The 19,548-nt window shown below is 47.6% G+C and overlaps 1 protein-coding gene and 1 non-coding gene across 2 annotated transcripts; one reads left to right on the top strand and one right to left on the bottom strand.

Annotated features, from left to right (window-relative positions):
- Positions 1 to 3: 3 nt before the first annotated feature.
- ILF2 (interleukin enhancer binding factor 2) lies at positions 4 to 10,276 on the bottom strand. Its single transcript, XM_055139825.1, has 14 exons — positions 10,188 to 10,276; positions 9,546 to 9,605; positions 8,617 to 8,659; positions 7,944 to 8,048; positions 7,460 to 7,537; positions 6,732 to 6,834; positions 5,715 to 5,780; positions 3,391 to 3,507; positions 2,838 to 2,916; positions 2,528 to 2,615; positions 2,123 to 2,184; positions 1,135 to 1,249; positions 707 to 797; positions 4 to 609 (listed from the first exon to the last, which is right to left on the bottom strand). Exons 1-14 carry the CDS (start codon positions 10,190 to 10,192, stop codon positions 449 to 451), a joined length of 1,173 nt encoding a protein of 390 aa, XP_054995800.1. The 5' UTR covers positions 10,193 to 10,276; the 3' UTR covers positions 4 to 448.
- Positions 10,277 to 10,520: 244 nt separating this feature from the next.
- TRNAM-CAU (transfer RNA methionine (anticodon CAU)) lies at positions 10,521 to 10,592 on the top strand. The gene has a single exon. It is a non-coding gene; the product is annotated as a tRNA-Met (tRNA).
- The last annotated feature ends 8,956 nt before the right edge of the window (positions 10,593 to 19,548 follow it).

Here is a 19,548-nt window from a genome sequence, read left to right as displayed (position 1 = left end):
ATGGAAAGGTTCCAAGTCTTTGTACTTTTATTCAAATACAGCTTCAAACTGTTAGACACTATTATTTTCAATATATAAGACAAAAATGTTGTCAGGTGCCAAAGGAAAACGAGTAAGAACCCTAACAGGAAGTACCTGAATCATTTCTTGGTGGAGGGGGAATCCAGACAATAATAGTTCACAACATTTTAATGACTCAGCATTTCTGAGAGGTTTCCAGCTGGGGACTCTAGAAACTGCTGGTGCCCTGCTTCACTACAGTGCAGGATGGCACAGGGCATTGTTAGGGACGTGTGGCTACTAGGCCTGTATCAGAACCAAGTGGAACAACACCTCCAAAGAGTCTCTTCCTGTCTCCCGTATCCCTTGGAGGTGCCTCTAACAGAAAGCCACTGGCAGCTTAGGCTCCAGTCTTCCCCTTGGGATGGAGGGACTGCGGCGGGGATGGTCACTCCTGAGTCTCCATGCTTTCCTCCTCTTCTCCTTGAGGGGGTTCTTCTGTGTTCTCCTCCTCTTCTTCACCTTCCTTCTTCTCTGGTGGCTTCTCATATGCCTTTTCTGAAGGTGTCACTATCACCCCATCCCAGGTAGATATTTCAGAAGCAAGATCTGAAGTAAGATAGGGGACAAGATGACTTCAGTTAACCTTGCAGAGAAGGAAGAATTTACATAGAACTCAGTCATGTAGGCCGTAGTAATTACTTACAACTGGCATCACCCTCCTGGCCCAGAATCTTCCGGAAACCACCGTGGGAGAGGATTCGGACCAGAGTTTGAGCCGTATAGCACACCATATCCTATAGGGCAGCACAGTGAGGGTAGTGAGCAAAGAAAGGACTTCATCTAGCACCATCACAGGAAGACATTTTGGGGTATTTTCTTTTTGGGAAACTTGGCAGTGCTGGGGGCTTATTCCTAGCTCTGCTATATACATCACTCCAGTCCACTTTTTTATTTTTTAAAACAATGCTTGACATTGAACTCCAGCCTCACACATGCAAGGCAAGTGCTCTACTCCCATGTTCTATCCCCAGCCCCCAAAACAATTCTTAATCTCAAGAGCCACACCTGCAACCCACCCCCAACTCCCTGCCCCTTCCCTGCCAAGGCCAGCTACCCCAAGCCATCCCAGACCTGCTGTTCCAGGGTCATGACGGTGTGGACTCGGAAGTTTCCACTCTCACAGGGGTCCGTGATCCCCACTGAGCCTGGCAAGAACAGGCCTGCAGCCAGAATCTGTAAGCACCGCCTGAGACACGGCAAAACAGCAAAAGAACACATGCCTGCTTAGTACCATTTGCACATGATTCTCTAAACTCGGGCACACTTCATTTTACCAGATTTCACAGGTTTTAAATTTTTGCTTTTGAGCAGTCAGAGTACAGTGGGTAGGGTGCTTGCCTTGCACACAACCAAGTTGGGTTCGGTTCCCCACATCCCATATGGTCCCCCAAGCACTGCCAGGAGTAAGCCCTGAACACTACCAGGCACTACTGGGTGGATGACCCAAAAACTGAAAAATAAAAAATAAAACTTTTTTTTTTTTTCCTTCTTAGGCAATAGCTGGTGGGGCTTACTCCTAGCAGTGCTCTGGGGGAACCTGTGCTCAGGACTGAACTGAGCCTCCTGCAAGCAAACAGGTGCTATAGCCCTTGAGCCTTTTCCATGGCCCTAACTACACTTAAACCCAAGGTCTCACACATGCAAGGTCTGTCCTCCACACAGCCACATACACATATATTACATGCCGAAATGCACTTTGCTGTGGACATCACTGCAGTGATTTGAACTTAACTCAAAATGTCTGAGGCATACTATGAAAATTTTAAAGAGGGGCCGGAGAAGCAAGTGCCAGGAGCTTGTTTGCCTTGTATGCGGCTGACCCGGGTTTGATCCCTGACACACTACTGCCAGGAGTCACCCCTGAGCATTGCCAGTTATGGCCCCAAACCATAAAACAATAACAACAACAAAATCCTGATGATACGTGGTCCAGTGCTAAAGTGTACACATTGCATGCATGAGACCTGGATCCAATCCCCAAGACTACAAACTAAAGCACACAAAAAAAACCCTCTCAAAGCAGCTTATACCCAGAGCCAAACCTAAAGATGTATCATACCTATATGCCACATTCAGGGCCAAAGGCTGCCTGGTGGGGTTATTCATCACAGCATAGTGTCCCTGGAAAATAGCACAATAGGTAGGTCACCAAAATGGTGATTCTATCATTAAACATGAGGAAAAAAGTTAAGCTCTAGCCAAATAGTCATTCAGAAGTAAGTTTGAAATGACTATTCGTTCAGTAATAATACAATATAAATGGGTATGGATGAAGGTATCACAATTCAGATCAAGCTATTAAAGATTCTTAAAAAGAAAAGAAACTGATAGAGACTGAGCATTAGATTGTTTGTCCACTAGTGAGATTTCGCTCATACTTTACACAAGACTTGAGGTTCTTTCTGTTAATCTCAGAGTACCTAAATGAGAGGATGATAGCAGCTCCAGATGCCCTTTTACTTACTAGTAAGTCAAGGATCCAGGGTGTGAGGGGTTCAAAGCCAGGAAAACGAATTCTCAGGTCCTTCAGCAGCCTGATGAGGACTTTAACTCTGAAGGCAAAAAAGAAACCAAGGATTAATAGTAAAGTCATGTCCTTCAACAGCAGCTGGCTCTTCCTGAAACAACATGTTCTCTTGCGTGCAATTTACGTGTGATTACTTAAGGTAATAATGAAAACCCAGACAGATCACATCTCAGGGATCCTGCCAGAGGAAGTCTGAAGGTATCCTCCTGTTCACAGTAGTTGAGAAGTGATGTTAAAAGGTACTCACGTGGACTGCGAAGCATTTTCTTCAAACCACCGGGCATGTCGGATGGCAGCTAAGGCACTCTGTAACACTTTGATATCCACTAGGAGACAAGCATGACAGGTCATGAAACATTCCTGTTAATAAGCTTTGCCATTTATCTGCCATAGCCCAAGAACTTGGGAAGAGATGAAAGGATAATAGTAATTTCTTAAACCAGTGCATGTTCTGGTCTGGACATTGATTTCAGCAAGTCCCTGTGCAAAACTTTCTACCCAAACCAAATCTAGAAATAAGCAATATACATGATTTTCTCCAAAAGCCAACTTTTCCCTACCCCAAAAACATATTTCTTCAATCTTCTTTCTTTTTTCTTAAGTCTCCAAACTGCTTTCCTGGCTACCCTGTCTTGATAACTTCATTACGGAGGTGGTAAAACTTCAAGTTAGAGAGCAAAATTTGGGTAAACTTAAGTCCCACAGCTTCATATGGAATAGCAACAAGCTAAGATAAATGAACAGCAACATCAGACCTTATTTTGCATTAAAGTTCCCAGCAATGGAAAAAAAGGACTAACAATGGAGTTCTGGGTCCAGTTTTCGGAGATTAGGTGGCACTGTTGTAATAAGAATCTTCACTGTAGCATCAGAAGAACTGATTTCAAAGCCAGTTTCATTAGTCAGCATGGTTAAAACTGAAAGAAAAGAAAATTCAAAGTTGCCACATTTCTATTAGATGAAATGCAAGCTGCAGATGTATGTTGGTGAGGAGACTGGGAGGAAAAAAAAAATACATGAGGCCCTGGGGCTGGAGAGACAGAACAGTGGGTAGGAAGTTTGCCTTGCATGCAGCCGACCCGAGGTCGATTCCCAGCATCCCATATGGTCCCCCAAGCACTGCCAGAAGTAATTAACCCCTGTGCGTTGCCGGGTATGACCCAAAAGGCAAAAAAAAAAAAAAAAAAAAAAAAAAACATGAGGCCAGAGATAGAACAGCAGGTGGGCACTTGCATTGCATTGCACACAGCTATACCAAGTTTGATCCCCAGCACAACATATAGACCCCTGAACCCTGCCAGGAGTAATCTCTGAGTACAGAGCCAGGAGTAAGTCCTGACCACTGCCAAGTATCCCAAACCCCACCCCAAAATTGGGAAAAATGTGTGTCAGAGCAGGTAAGGTGCTCGCCTTGCACAAAACAAACTCCAGTTCCTGGCACCCCACACTGTTCTCCCCAGAGACAAGACAGGCGGGCAGGCAGGTGCACACGTGCATGTACACAACCACCTACCCATCTGTAACAAAACTAAACCCCACCAGGTGTCAAAGACTGCTTAGAGGGGCTGGAGCAATAGCACAGCGGGTTGGGCGTTTGCCTTGCACACAGCCGACCCAGGTTCGAATCCCATATGGTCCCCTGAGCACCACCAGCGGTAATTCCTGAGTACAAAGCCAGGAGTAACCCCTGTGCATCGCCAGGCATGACCCAAAAAGAAAAAAAAAAAAAGACTGCTTAGAAAAAAACCAATAAAATGCCAAATATGGAGTCAGAAACATGATACAGGGCAAGGCACTTGCCTTACATGCAGCCAACACCCACATTACGTATGAGCAGAAGCCCTGAGCATCAGGTGTGCAGCCCCAAAGCCCAATTTTGTAGACAAAGGAGAAAAAGAATCCCTCATACATTGCTGGTAAAGTGTAATAGGCATGTCCGTTCAAAAACTAGAGTATCCTATGAAAATAAAACAATATAATAAAGCAAGTCCCCTTGTGGGACTCAAACCTAGCATGTGCAAGGTCCTCAGATTGCTCGCCAGCACTGTAGAACCCTTCAAGCACTACCAGGTGTGGCCCCTATAAAAATGTGTCAAGGGGCTGGAGTGATAGCGCAGTGGCAAGGGCGTCTGCCTTGCACACAGCCAACCTTGGTTTGATCCCTGAGCACCACCAGGAGTCATCCCTGAACATGCTGAGTGTGACCCAAAACAAACCAACAAGCCAACAAAAACCCTGTCAATTCTAATTTGAAAAGATACTGCATCAGTAGGACTGGAGCGATAGCACAGCGGGTAGGGCGTTTGCCTCGCACGTGGCCAACCCGGGTTCGATTCCTCTATCCCTCTCGAGAGCCCGGCAAGCTACCAAGAGTATTCTGCCCGCACAGCAGAGCTTGGCAAGCTACACATGGCGTATTCGCTATGGCAAAAACAGTAATAAGTCTCACAGTGGAGCCGTTACTGGTGCCTGCTTGAGCAAATCGATGAACAGCGAGACGAAGACAGTGCTACTGCATCAGTACCTTCATTCCAGCACTACTCATGACAGCCAAGATATGGCTGGGGACACGGTGCAAGATTAGTGTGGATGCTTTGCATGCAGGAGCCCCAAGTTCCATCCTCAGCACCAGGTCCATCAGTGCTGCTGAAAGCAGCCACTGAACACTTCTTAGTATCACCCAAAATAAACAAAAAAATCCAAAATAGTCAAGACAGCTGGGGAAATAATATAGCAGCTAAGGCACTGCTGTGCAAGAGGCTGACTGGGTTCAATCCCAGGCACCACATATGGCCACTGGGCACTGCTGAGAATGGCCCCAAACCAGAAATAAACTTGGCCAACAAAAAAAAGGACCCACTGGAGCCAGAGAAATAGTACAGTGGGTAACACACTTGCCTGTGTCTGACCCAGGTTTGATCCCCAGCATCCCATAATGTCCCCAGGAACCACCAGGAGTGATTCCTAAGTGCAGAGCCAGTAATAAGCCCTGAGCACTCTGGGTGTGGCCCCAAAACCAAAAAAAAAAAAAAAAAAAAAAACACCTGCATTCATGTTTCTGTCTGCTTGAATTGTATGCTCATAATCACATTCTCTGGCCACCGACACGCATTCTGTGACAAACCTTCAGAGGGATCCTGTGCTCTTAGGCTTTCTACAACTTTGTTCCCTAGGGCAGCAACAGCTTCCACTGGTTGAGAGAAAAGGAGAATAAACATCCTAAGTATTTAATGAAACTTCACATACATCTCTAAGCTACTATGGTGATTCCTGCCCCACAGTCAAGGCTGGAACAAGGGCAGGCAGAGGAATAAGCATCGGAGGGACTGCAGACAGGGGACTTGCCTTGCTTACAGTGACTGGCACCCATATGGCCCCCTGAGCCCACTAGGAGGAAGCCCTGAACACCACCAGGTGTGGCCCCTCCAAACAAAAAGAGTAAGCATTTCACAGGGGATGCTAATATTCAGCCATTAAGGACAGTAACTGGAAAGCTGAGGGCACAGGACACCTCCTCCTAGAGCCACAATCCACTAACATGGCCAGAGAGTATAGAAGTCAGGGGCTTGTACTCAGCAAACTATCCCCAGCAACACAAATGGCTCCAAAAGTGACCCCTGAGCACTTCTAGGTTTGGCTCAAAAACAAAAGGCCAAACAAATTAAAAAAACATTAACAAAAACTACAGTAATCTGGGATTGGTGGCACAAATACCATTTGGGGGGCACAGGAACAGGGGCGCTGTGCTGTGTCTAACTGCGGGGTAATTAATAGCATCCCTGGTCTTGATACCAGTCATCCTCAGAACCTCTCCAGTGAGACTGCTGGTGTCCCATGGAAGGCAAGCTCACCCCAGCTGAAGAACTCCAGCAATCCATCAGTTTCTAACAGACATACCCCCCAGGGCTGGTAGCTTATGCCTAAATATTTTAAACTGATTTCCTTGGATGAAGGTACAGAAACTTTGTACATCAAATTCATAAACATCAACACTACTGTACCATGTTACCCAAGCTGTGACCCCCAGCACCCGAAGTAAATGCCAGCCAAACCCTCCTCCTGCCCCACCCACTTTTCTCTGCTGGTCTCTAAACAGGACATGTGCCCCACCCAGCCCTGCTCCGCTCTCAGGGGCGCTCACATGTAGGCAGGATCTTCAGGATCACCACGAGGTCAGCTACATTGTGTCCTGTGGTCATGGTTCCTTTCTTGTAGGATCCCACCTGTCGAACTTCTTCAATTTGCTATTGAGATTTCAAAGAGAAAAAACAATTTGGGCCATGAGGAGGGCTGTAAGGCGGGAGAACACGATCCATGTGCAGGAACCTCCAATTAGATCCCTTGCAGATCCCTGCAAGGTCTCTCCCCAAATCCGGCACCCCCACACCCGCCCCCAAAGAACTAGCTCCACACAGAACTCCATGAACACAGCTGCTTCTCACACAGATTTGGATGTAGTGAGATCAAATCATAGCCCCCAAAACACATGAAAAGCTGCTATCAGTGATACAAAGACTATCCAACACCCAACCGTATTTGCCCATTTCAGATCTGGCACTGGAGACGAGGCAACTGAAGAACTAAGAGGTAAAGGCCATGAAACTTCCGTAATACCAAGGCTGCCATTTCTAAACCTAAATTATATCATTAATTCACCACTTTTTTTTTTTGGCTTTTAGGGTCACACCTGGCAATGCTCAGGTGATACTCCTGGCTCTGCACTCAGGAATTACTTCTGGCGGTGCTCAGGAGACCATACTGGGATGCCGGGGATTGGACTCAGGTCTTTTTTTTTTTTTTTTGAACTCAGGTCATGTGCAAGGCAAATGCCTTAACCTGCTGTACTATCACTCCATGCCCCTTACTCACCACTTCAAATGTCCCTGGAGCCACAATCAAATTATCAATCACATTGTTTATTTTTGTCACCAGGGAGAGGATAGAGGCCTGGAAAACAGAAGGAAACAAAAATACCCAAGCTGAAAAAATTGCAAACAACTCCCAGAGTCTATTTTCTCCTAATTCCTTCCATCTAAGCTGCATCAGTACAGACATAGGACCACTGAAAAAGCTACCCTGTAGGCCTTGAACATGGCAAAACAAAACAACCTCTGAGCCAAAAGAGAAACTCCTTATTGAAAATATAAGCACCTACAACCTGCTTATACATTCACCTGGTTTTCTCCCCATCACAACTACAACTAAGGAATAAAAACACCTTCCCCAGAGTTTAGGCTCAGAAAACAATAACCTCACCAACAAACAAACAAAAAATAGTTACTTTTGTAGCTTACTAGAGAACTCTAGCAACAGGAAATCAAAAACTACACATATGTACATACACACAGAATACCTGTTCAGCAGAATTAGGGGCAAGGTCCTGATTCCTCTTCAGCAAGGCCTCACTGAAGGATGTTTCATCTGGTGCTGGTTTGACCCGGGGAAAAGCCATTTCACACTAAACCAGAAACAAATAACTACACAACACTTGCCAAAAATCATCTACAGGGAAGGGGTTTGCTTTGGTGTCTTTGGGTTTGTTCTGGTTTTAGGACTACACCATTGGGTGCTCAGAGCTTATGTGTTCAGGGACTGTCTGTGGCACTGGGAATCGAAGCTGTGTCAGCCATGTGCAAGGCAAGTGCCTTCCTTGCATACTCTCTCTTCAGGCCTGGTTTTGGGTTTGTTTTTGTGTGTTGCCTGGGACAGGAACAGGGCTGCATCCATGAAAAGCATGTGTTTGCAACTGAGCAGGCCCTAGGCCAAATGTGTTGTTTCTATAGCAACCATAGGAAAGATGAACATCTGAAAAGTTTAAGCTTGTTTTAACTCAAGATGTCTAAAAAGGACCCAAACTTGAAGCAACAGCCATGCTTGAGTTCTCCCTACCTTACAGACTGCTCTAACGGAGGGCTGTAATCCCGCCCTCACCTTCCACTCCCCAATTCAGCTCTAACCCCAACCCTTCCTCTCCGTCCCTGGTGACATGGACCCATCTGTCTCCCAGGTGACCTGCTGGTACTCACCAAGTAGAAATCAAAAGGGATGTGTGGCACGAAGGGCCTGAACCTAGAACAGAACACACCTAGTCACTTGCACAGAAGAACCAAGCTGATGCAGGAGGAGACCATCTCCCTCTCTACGTAGGTACAGAGATGACTGTGTAAGACACAGGACACAGAAGCAGCGACACTGGGCTGAGGCCCACCCGGGTTCCATCCCCAGCATCCCATATGGTCCCCTGAGTAACCAGGAGTAACCTGTGGACATCACCGGGTGTGGCCAAAACCAGCTACACATCTGTATGATATGGAAGTACCTATAAATAACAGAGCCAGAGAACAAAACAACCCTAATAACTTATACAGGAGAACCAGACTAATGCAGCTGACAAGAAGGGAGGAAAGAATCTGCCCATGAAACAGAAATATCTAAATGTTTATATGTGATACAGAATTTTGTGTATGCCTGTGATATGAAGTATCAATATACGTGATATAGAAAAGCCTACAATCTATATATGGCACAGTGATATAAATGTGATATAGAGTAATAGTTATCTATGTGGCATAAAAACATCTATATGACAGATACAGACAGAGATCAATGCCCATCATATGTAGTGGGACCAGACCGGTGAGAGTGCATCTCTACCTACAGACTATGTACGATACAGGACTATCTATGTCTCCAAACACGATGGAGCAACATTCATTTATCTATACATTACATAAGACACCTATTATCAAGGTAACACCTAAAAATACCTGCTAACTTATACATCATGGATGGGTGCGCTGTCTGGGTCTCACACAAGCACCAAGTGGGGAGGCCGCGGGGGAACCCAGGGGCGACCCCCCCATTACCGAGTGTGGGCCCGCCCCCACTCCGCGGGGTCCTGCAGGCGACCGAGCAGGACCGAGCAGACCGAGCAGTCCCCGCGGGTCTAACTCACCCTCCGCCAGGGCCACCTCTGGAACCGAATCGCCCGCCACGGCCACGGCCTCTATCGCCCCTGGAATGAGAAGGGCGCCGCTGGTGTCCTCGTCCTCAGGGGGAGCCCCTCTCTGCAAGCCCCTCCGCCTCTACACTGCCCCAAGTCACCCAAGGCTCGGGAGGGTCCCGGCTCCATTCCCCGCAGGACGCGGAGCCGTGGAGCACGAAGGGCTGCAGAGAGGGTGCTCCAGAGGTGATGGAGCACGGAGCACTGCAGAGGGGAATGCTCCTCCCGGGATGCTGGAGCACGGAGCACTGCAGAGGGGATGCTCCTCCCGGGATGCTGAAGCGGGGGAGAGGGTGCTCCTCAGGTGCTGGAGCACGGAGCGCTGCAGAGGGGTGCTCCTCCCGGGGTGCTGGGGCGGGGGTGATCCCGGGTGATGAAGCAAGGAGCGCTGCAGAGGGGGTGCTCTTCCCGAGACCGGGGACGCCCCCTGGGCTCCGGGCCCCACCCCCATCCCGGGCCTCCGACGCCCCGTAATCTCCCCGACCACGCGTCCCCTGCTTGGGGGCAGCCGCCGCCCCGGTCGTGTCCTTTCGGTCTGCCCTCCCAGAAACCGCGCTCGGACCCCCGAAAGCCTTCCGGAGCGCCCAGCCTCACCTCATGGCGCCCCGAATGCCGAACAATGGAGCTCGTACCAACCGCCCCTCCGCTCCGCTGAGCCACAACTGGAAAGGCGGCCTGCCGGCGTGTCCCAACAAAACCCCGCGGGATTGGCTCCTGCCCTGCTCCTCCGCCGATGCCTATTGGTCCATTCTAACAAGCAGGTCGGCGAACCAATTAAAACTGCCGCCTCCGGAGGGTGCCTCCCAATGAGAATAGATTTGCGAGTGCGAACATTTTCAAACTGGCCGTAAGATGGCGCTAAAGACGTCGAGACATCACTACGAAACAAACTTCCTAGGGTTATTTAGAAACGGTTCTTCCTTGGGTAGCAGAGTGGCGCAGCGGAAGCGTGCTGGGCCCATAACCCAGAGGTCGATGGATCGAAACCATCCTCTGCTATCGGGACTCCTTTTCTTTTTTTTTTTTCAAGTCTTCAGGTAGGAAACTACAGATTCTCCACTAAATGTAAAAGCAAGCCCACTCTTCTCAACCCTTAGAAGCTGTCATAGCCATGTGCAAGTGCAATCGAGCAGTGATTTAAGGCAGCAACGGACAAGACGTGCTCGGGTAAGCTCAGGGAAGGGTAGAGGCAGTGTGACAGATAGCCTGTTTGCGGGAGGAGTGTTTAAACCCGAGTGGAAGAACTCGGCATGGTGAGGGGCCAAAACGGAAACCGAGGCAGCCTCTGATGACGGACCTCTGGAGCAGATAGCCAGGCAAGGTGCACACAGAGCAAGGCAAGGTGCTCGGAGCGATGGACCCAGCAGGTCCCGACCGCCTGCTTCCCTTTTTCTTCCTTCACTCTACAAATTGATTCCATCTCTCTGAATTTCCACGTTATGTGTGTTTCCATTAAGTCAGTCCTGTTGCTGTTTTGTTCCCTCCTGAATTTCTTTATTCTTTGCATTCTTTTGCACTCATCAATACTTTTCCTTTCCTTTCTTTCCTTTTCCCCCACCCCTATTCCCCATCCTGGTCTGTTACTTGGAAGTTAAGACTTTTTCTACCAGAAAAATTACAACATACACCCTTGATATAGCAAAGTCTAATTTTATGTGATACTTTTTACCATTTTTGTGAAAAGTCAGGCAACAATTTACTTCTATTTACAGAATTAAATAGTACTGTTGTCTCTACTTCATTATTTTCTTCCAGTGCTGAGATCTAGCCTCACTTCGGCAATTCTTTTAAGTTTTTGTTTTGTTTTGTTTTTGTTTTTGGTGTGTATATTTTTCTACAAAATTGCAGCTCTTGGGGCTAAAGTAATAGTATAGTGGGTAGGGCGTTTGCCTTGCACGCGGCCCACCCCGGTTCGATTCCAACATCCTATATGGTCCCTCTAGCACTGCCAGGCTAACCCTGTGCATTGCCGGCTGTGACCCAAAAACAAACAAACAAACAAAATGACAGCTCTTAACTGAGCAGCTACATTCATTTTCAGTAATATATTTTGTTACATAACCACAAGACAGAAAAAACATTTTTATCACCCCAGAATATTCTTCCTTAGTGGGTGTAAGGAAAGAAGACTGAACAAGGGGATAGTGGTGGATTGTGGATACCATGGTCAGGGTGTAGTAAATCTGTACACCAAAACTGTATGTTTTAACACTGCTGTAGCCATCTTATCTACACTAAAATTATGTTAAATTACATTTTTTTAATTTTTTAAAATTGAAAAATAATTTTTTAATTACTTTTTTTTTTTTAAGTTTCCTCTCCCTCCTTTGCCATGCTAAGAGGTAATCATTATTCTGATTTCTAATTTATTTTTTTGGTTCTGTAACTTCACCTAAGTGAACTCACTACACTACATTCCTTTTTGTTTTGCTTTCGTGTGTGTGTTTTTGTTTTTTGGCTTTTTGGGTCACACCCGGTGATGCACAGGGGTCACTCCTGGCTCTGCACTCAGGAATTACCCCTGGTGGTGCTCAGGGAACCATATGGGATGCTGGGAATCGAACGCGTGCAAAGCAAACGCCCTACCCGCTGTGTGTGTGTGTCTGTGTGTCTGTGTGTCTGTGTACGTCTATGAGTCTGTGTATCTGTGTGTTGAATTGTTTGTTTGTTTGGGGCCACATCTGCAGGGCTCAAGGTGTGGTGTGACTCGTGTGACCTAGGCACCATATGTGGTACTGGGAGGTCATACCTTACTCAGCATCCATAGTCTGCATCGTTTAAGGCCTACCCGCTGTGCTATCACTCCAGTTCCTTGGTTTGCCTTTTCCTTGAAATGTTTCAAGATTCTTTCATGTGTTTCACATTTATCAGTGATTCTTTTTTTTTTCCTAACATTCCATTGTGTGCCACATTTGTCTCTTGATAAATTCAGGATTTCTCATTCTCCCTAACTCACGAGTGTGGGGCTAGTCTGGTTAAAGTTGCTCAAGAAGATTTTTGAATGTGCGTGTCATAGTCAACGGCATCCATGTATCTAAGGGAGGTGTAGGTTGATATGTGGACAGAATTAAAATTCCATATATATGTCAACTCCACGGGGCATTATTACTAATTATATTAACGATTCTTGAACCATTTAGACTTTTAGTGCTTTTTTTTTTTTTTTTTTTTGCTTTTTTGGGTCAACACCCGGCGATGCTCAGGGGTTCCTCCTGAGCATCTGCACTCAGGAATTACCCCTGGCGGTGCTGGGGGGACCATATGGGATGCTGGGAATCGAGCCCGGGTCGGCTGCGTGCAAGGCAAAACGCCCTACCCACTGTGCTATTGCTCCAGCCCCTAATGCTCTTTATTTTTAATGCTCTTTATTCTCTGCTAATTCTTTGGTCGTTTATCTGTAGTAACATTCCTCTTCTTAAGAGTTAGTATTTTGGGGCCGGAGCGATAGCACAGCGGGTAGGGCATTTGCCTTGCACGCGGCCGACCCGGGTTCGATCCCCGGCATCCCATATGGTCCCCCAAGCACCGCCAGGAGTAGTTCCTGAGTGCAAAGCCAGGAGTAACCCCTGAGCATCGCTGGGTGTGACCCAAAAGGCAAAAAAAAAAAAAAAAAAAAAAAGAGTTAGTATCTTAACAGGGTGGGTAGAGGTTGGGGTAAGGGTGGAGGGGATACTCTGGGAGAGGGTGTGGGGCCGGAACATTGTTTGCATGAAACCCTTTCACTAATAGTATTGTATATCACGGTGCCTAAAATAAAATTTAAAAAAAAAATCTTCCCACGGGCGATTTTTTTTTAACCGTTCCTTTGAGAGGGGCGGGGCATGCTCGGGGGCGGGGCTAGGGGATGGGGCGGGACCTCCCCAGCTGCTTAGCAGAGTGGGGTTCTGTTCTTGCTGCTCTGCCTGGTGATGCTGAACTGCACTAGCAGGAGGATCCCGCGGTCCACCAGCCTGAGGGGGAGGAGACACACCTGGTGGTGCTGGGAATAGGGGTTCCTGCAATTCCGGTGATCAACTTTCTCCCAGTAAGTCACTTATTTTATTCTTTAGGTTTTTGACTCACATACAGTAGTGCTCAGATTTTACTCCTAGCTCTGTGCTCAGGAATCGCACCTGGTAGTGTTAGGGGGCAGGAGTACCATATGAAGTGCCTGGAATTGAACCGGGCTGGCCTCATGCCTTTACCCCTGCGCTCTTTAGTCATGTTTTGGGGGCCACACTTGGCGGTGCTCAGGGGTTACTCTGGTCTCTGCACTCAGGAATCACTCCTGGTGGGCTCAGGGGACCATATGGGATGCTGGGGATCGAACCACTAAAAAAAAGGTCTATCAGGTTTGTGGTTCAAGAGATAGTATGGGTAAGCACTTGCCCTGCATACAGCCAACATGGGTTAGGATTCCCTGGCAGCACATGCAATCTTTCAGTCCTCTGGTGCTCATGAGTAATCCCTGAGCACTGCCCCAGGTTCAGTTCTGGCATCACGTTCTGCAGGAATAACTGGATGCATCCTGAGCACTACCCCAGCAACACAACACACACACACACACACACACACACACACACACACACACATACACACACTCAGTCTAAATAACTTAATACTGGGTAGTTTTGCCTTTTCAATTAATTCCTCAATCAAGCCTTAACTTGTTATTTATTAGTCTTGATCCTTTTTTTTTTTTCAATGTTTCAGTGTTTTTGTTTTGTTTGTTTGGGGGCCACATCTGGTAGTGCTCAGGACCCAAACCTGGCTCTATACTCAGGGATTAGTCCTGAGTGGGCTTGGGAGAGACCATATGGAATACTGGGGAATCAAACCCTGGAAGACCATGAGCAAGGCATGTACCCTACCCACAGTACTACAATTCTGACCCCTCAGTTTTCTATTTATTGTTTCCCCTAAGAGTGCAGCCTTTCAGATTTCTAACTCCAAACAGGAGGCTGGTTTAACGTTTTTGGGGAATATTGGGATTCCAACTGTCTTTGTTTTGTTATGTTTTTGATCCATACAGGGTGGTGCTCAGGAATCACTCCTTGGGGTTCAGGGGACCTATAAAGTACCAGAGATTGAACCTGGGTCAGCTATGTGCAAGGAAGAACCTTCCCCACTGTAGTATCTCTCAGACCTGTTTTTTCCCATTTTGTTGTATTTTTGTTTGGGGGCCACCCCTGACTATGTTCAGAACTTCTGACTCTGTACTAAGGGACCACTCCTGGCAGAGTTCAGGAGACCATATGAGGTGCCAGGACTAAATCCATGTCAGCCTTGTGCAAGGCAACCTCCTTCCCCATTATACTCCCTCCCTCCCTCCCTCCTTCTCTCCCTCTCTCTCTCTCTCTCTCTCTCTCTCTCTCTCTCTCTCTCTCTCTCTCTCTCTCTCTCTCTCTCTCTCTCTCTCTGTGGGGTTCCAATTTTTATATTACTGGCAATAGCAGCATCTTCTCTGCCACCAATTCTGGATCCACAGGCACCTCTGAGGTGGAAGTAATTTTATTAATCTCCTCCCTCCTTCCCTATCCTTCCAAGCTCTCACACCACTGATACCTGTGTCCTTCATTACTTGGTTTTGGTTTTGAGGAGAGGGGTTGGGTTACCCCTTGGTCACATGCAAGGCAAGCACTTAACACCTAGACTCCACTAGCTCTCCAGTGCTGACTTCTTTGATTTTCTTTTGTTTTTTTTTTTCCCAGGTGGGTGAGAAATGGGGGTGGAGAGGGAGATGATTCTCACTCAGCTGTGCTCAGGGCTTACCCCTGTCAGGGCTTTGACTGAACTGGGATTGGTCAAGTGCAAGGCAGGCCCTATACACTGTATTACAGCTCCAGCTCTTAATTTTTAAAAATTAATCTATGAGGCCAGAGAGATAGTACAGCAACTGGTAAAGTGTTTGCCTGGTACGTGGCCAGCCTGGGTTCTATGATAGACATCCCAAATAGTCCCCTGAGCACTGGCAGGAGTAATTCCTAAGTGCAAGAACCAGGAATACCCCTCAGCACTGCCAGGTGTAGCACCCTCACCCCCCCCAAAACAAAACACATAAAAATATTTAATTTAGGAGCTAAAGCAAAAGTACAGTGGGCAGGTGCTTGCCGTGTACTCAGCTGGGTTCAATCCCCAGTACCATATACGGTCCCCCAAGCCCCACCGGAGCGATCCCTGAGCACAGCATGAGGAGTAAGTCCTGAGCACTGCTGACGTGAGCCCCCAAACAAACAAACACTCTAACAGTGTTGGCTGTCCTCAGCCTAGCTTTCTAGGTCAGTCACTTCCCATGTTGCAGCTCTGCTAAGTCACTGGCCTATTGGCTCCTCCACTAGGGCATCAGCAGGCACTTCATGCCCTGTTAACTAGAATTGATAGGATGCCCCGCCCCTCTACCGACCTGCCACTTCTTACCTAAGGGATCAGTGTCAGGGCTGGAGCCATAGTCTAGTGGTTAAGGCACTTGCCTGATGTGTAACCTTTTGAGCACCTGGGATGGACCCTCAAGAGCTGGAATACTGCCAGATGTGGCCCCGAAACACCCTCCCCCACAAAAAAAATACATAGGGATCAAAGTCTCCTTGAATCTCGTTATATACTCTCTTCTCATCCTGAAGTCTAATGAATTCCACTTGCAAAACATGTACCAGTAGTCATCTAGGAGTTAGAGTACTTAAAGACATTTTTAAGGGGGCTGGAGTGATAGCACAGCGGGTAGTGCATTTGCCTTGCACGCGGCCGACCCAGGTTCGAATCCCAGCATCCCATATGGTCCCCTGAGCACCGCCAGGAGTAATTCCTGAGTGTAGAACCAGGAATAACCCCTGTGCATCGCTGGGTGTGACGCAAAAAAAAAAAAAGACATTTTTAAGATATGTGCTAGTAGTTAAACACATTTAACTACTAGTGTGTAAGTCTTACACACTGAAAAATTTGATACAAGGTAAATCTCACAGTGTCCTGACCAAACACTCCCACACAGACATATGAAAATTTATAAAGGTGAGGAGTGTGTCCATTATCTTGCTATTGTAGGATGGTTTCATACGTATATGCATATGTCCAAACTTAAAAAATTGTGTACAATAAATAAATACTCAGAGTTGGGCTGGAGGGATAGTACAGGAATACAACTTGTCTTACATGTAGCTGACCAGGTACAATCCCAGCACTCCATAGGGCCCCCTGAGCACCTCCAGAAGTGACCCCTGAGCACCTCCAGAATTAATGCCTGAGCACAGAGCCAGGAGTAAGTTCTGAGCACTGCCAGGTATGGCCCCCAAACAAAAGAAAAACCAAAAAGAGTGCAGTTTGTGATCCATTAATGTACCTCAATAAAACTGTGCTTAGGGCCTGAGAAAGGGCTCAGAGAACTGGAGCCTGTGCTTAGCATGCAAGGGCCCCAGGCTTGATCCCCAGCAGCATATGGGCTGGACATGTGTGTGATTCCAAACCAAACAGTTTACGAAACTTTCCCTGGCGCCGAGGTTGTAGGACACACGTCGGCCTTGAATTCAATACCCAATACCACAAAAACATAGAATAGGACCTGAAGGACAGTGCAGTAGTTAGGGCACATACCAGGCATGACCTTGACCCAAGGGTTCAATGTCTGCCATCACCTTGTCCCCAATGTATTGCTGGGGCAGCCCTGGAGGCCCCTGGCACCACCTGGGAGGCCCAGATATGAGCAGCACTGCAGGCCTGAGCATCCTCCGGCCCTGGAGCTGATCTAACAGCCAGGTTGCCTGGGAAATGCCAGTGGGGTCCCTGCACCTCCTTGGCTCCCTAGCGCCTCTTGAGAGGTCCTCCCCCAAACAAAATAAATAGCCAGGTCGGCATGATAGTACGAGGGTGCTTGCCTTGTACATGTCTCAGATTGGATCCCGGACACCCCAGGTGCTCTTTCTGGCCCTGCCAGGAGTGATCCCTGAGTGCAGAGCCAGGAGCAAGTCCTGAGAACCACTGGGTATGGCCCAAAACCCAAAAAGAAGGGGTCAGAGCAATAGTATAATTTTCAGGGTTCTTGTGGAATACCCAGGTTCAATCCTTGGCACACCATAAGGTCCCCGATCCTCCAAGAGTGATCCCTGAATACCGAGCTAGGAGTAAGCCCTGAGCACTGCCAGTGTGGCCCAGAACCAAAAATAAAGATAAATAAACAGCAGAAAGAACTAAATAAAAAAAAAAAACTGGGGCTGAAGTGATAGCATAGCGGGTAGGGTGTTTGCCTTGCACGCGGTCGACCCGGGTTCAAATCCCAGCATCCCATATGGTCCCCTGAGCACCGCCAGGAGTAATTCCTGAGTGCAGAGCCAGGAGTAACCCCTGTGCATCGCCAGGTGTGACCCAAAAACCAAAAAAAAAAAAACAAAAACAAAAACTAAATGAAAAAAAATTAACAAAGGTAAGCACCTGCTGCCACAGTGTTGAACCCCAGCACTGCATATGGTCCCCTACGCACTGCCAGGCATGGCCCCTGAGCATAATAAGTGTGTCCATAGCCAAGTGTGCCCACCCCCCAATCTCCCTTAAATGAAAATAAATCTCATCTACTGTCTCTCTCTGGAGCCAAGTGATGAGGCAAAAGACTATTTGCCTGTTCAGCAAAAGTTTGTCAGGTCTCCCTAAGCTGCCCTTTCTTGCTCTCAAATCATTTTATAAGGTTTGTGCCAGATGAGTGCTGGAAACACACAGTTCTTCTGGCTAAGGAAGCACTGCTGGTGAGTGAGCAGGGGTGTGGAACCATGATGAACCAGCTTCACCTCAGGATGATGAAGGATACTAGGTTCCAGCACATTCTTTATCCAGACCCTGTGGATATTGCCAGGTATCCAGTCTTTCAAGACAAGTTAGAAATCCAAATAGTTGTGGGCCTGGGGTGTAGCTCAGTGGTGCAGAACATACTTTGCTCCTGTGAGGCGCTGGGCTCAAGTCCTGGCACTGCAAAATAAAATAAAATATGATCAAAGTTTGAGAAATCCAAATATTATTGTGTCAGCTGCTCATTTCTAAGTGTGGACAATTAAATAAAAAATAAATATGGGGGGCTGGAGCATTAGCACAGCGGGTAGGGCATTTTTGACTTGCACGTGGTCAACCCAGGTTGGATCCCCAGCGTCCCATTTGGTCCCCGAGTACTGTTAGGAGTGATCCTTGAGTGCAGAGCCAGGGGGAACCCCTCAGCATCAACGGGTATGGCCTTTTGGCCATAAACATAAACCAAAAACAACAACAATCACAAAAACATATGGGGGCCAGAGCAATAGTACAGTCTGTAAGGCCTTGCACTTGACCCACCCTGGTTAGATCCCCAACATCCCATATGACCCCCCAAACCTACCAGGAGTAATTCCTGAGTGCAGAGCCAGGAGTAACCCCTGAGCACCACTGGGGTTACTTGGCTATGGACACACTTATGCTCAGGTGGCCCAAAATGAAAACAAAACAAAAAACTAAATGAAATGTATTTAGAAATATAGGTGTATAGGGAAGCCAGGCAAGACAGGGTTCCGTCTGAAATTCGTCTATGATTGCAGTCTGCTTTAGGTCACAGTACTGGAAATGTTCCTAAAGTCCCATACACAGGGAACGTTCTTCAGTACTCTCTCTGCAGAGAATTCCTGGCGGAGTTAGGGGAACCACACGGGGCTGGGGAATGGGGACTGGAATCCCGGTGGACTAGCCTTAGCCCCTGCCTTAGCCCCTCTGCTGTCTCTCCAGCACTGGGAACACCTTTCTTATCCTTCTGCTCTTGTAGAATTATTTCTCTTTGGAGAACAGTTCTCAGGAGGAGAAATTTCCTGGTCCCACTGAGGGCAGAATCTGGGCCCCTTAAGCCACGTGCTGACCCAAGTTCCCGGGACGCCGTTCCCCCAGATGGAGCTCCTCGGATACGTTCTGCCCGCAGCGTCTAGCGGGGCTCCACCTGCGCGCGGGAGTTTGTGTCCCGCGGCAGAAGGCTGGCGGCGCC

The sequence above is a fragment of the Sorex araneus genome, chromosome 5, assembly GCF_027595985.1.
Source record: "Sorex araneus isolate mSorAra2 chromosome 5, mSorAra2.pri, whole genome shotgun sequence".
Lineage (NCBI taxonomy): Eukaryota > Metazoa > Chordata > Mammalia > Eulipotyphla > Soricidae > Sorex > Sorex araneus.
The sequence above is the reverse complement of the archived record's forward strand: the minus strand, read 5'-3'. Positions and strand labels throughout refer to the sequence as shown.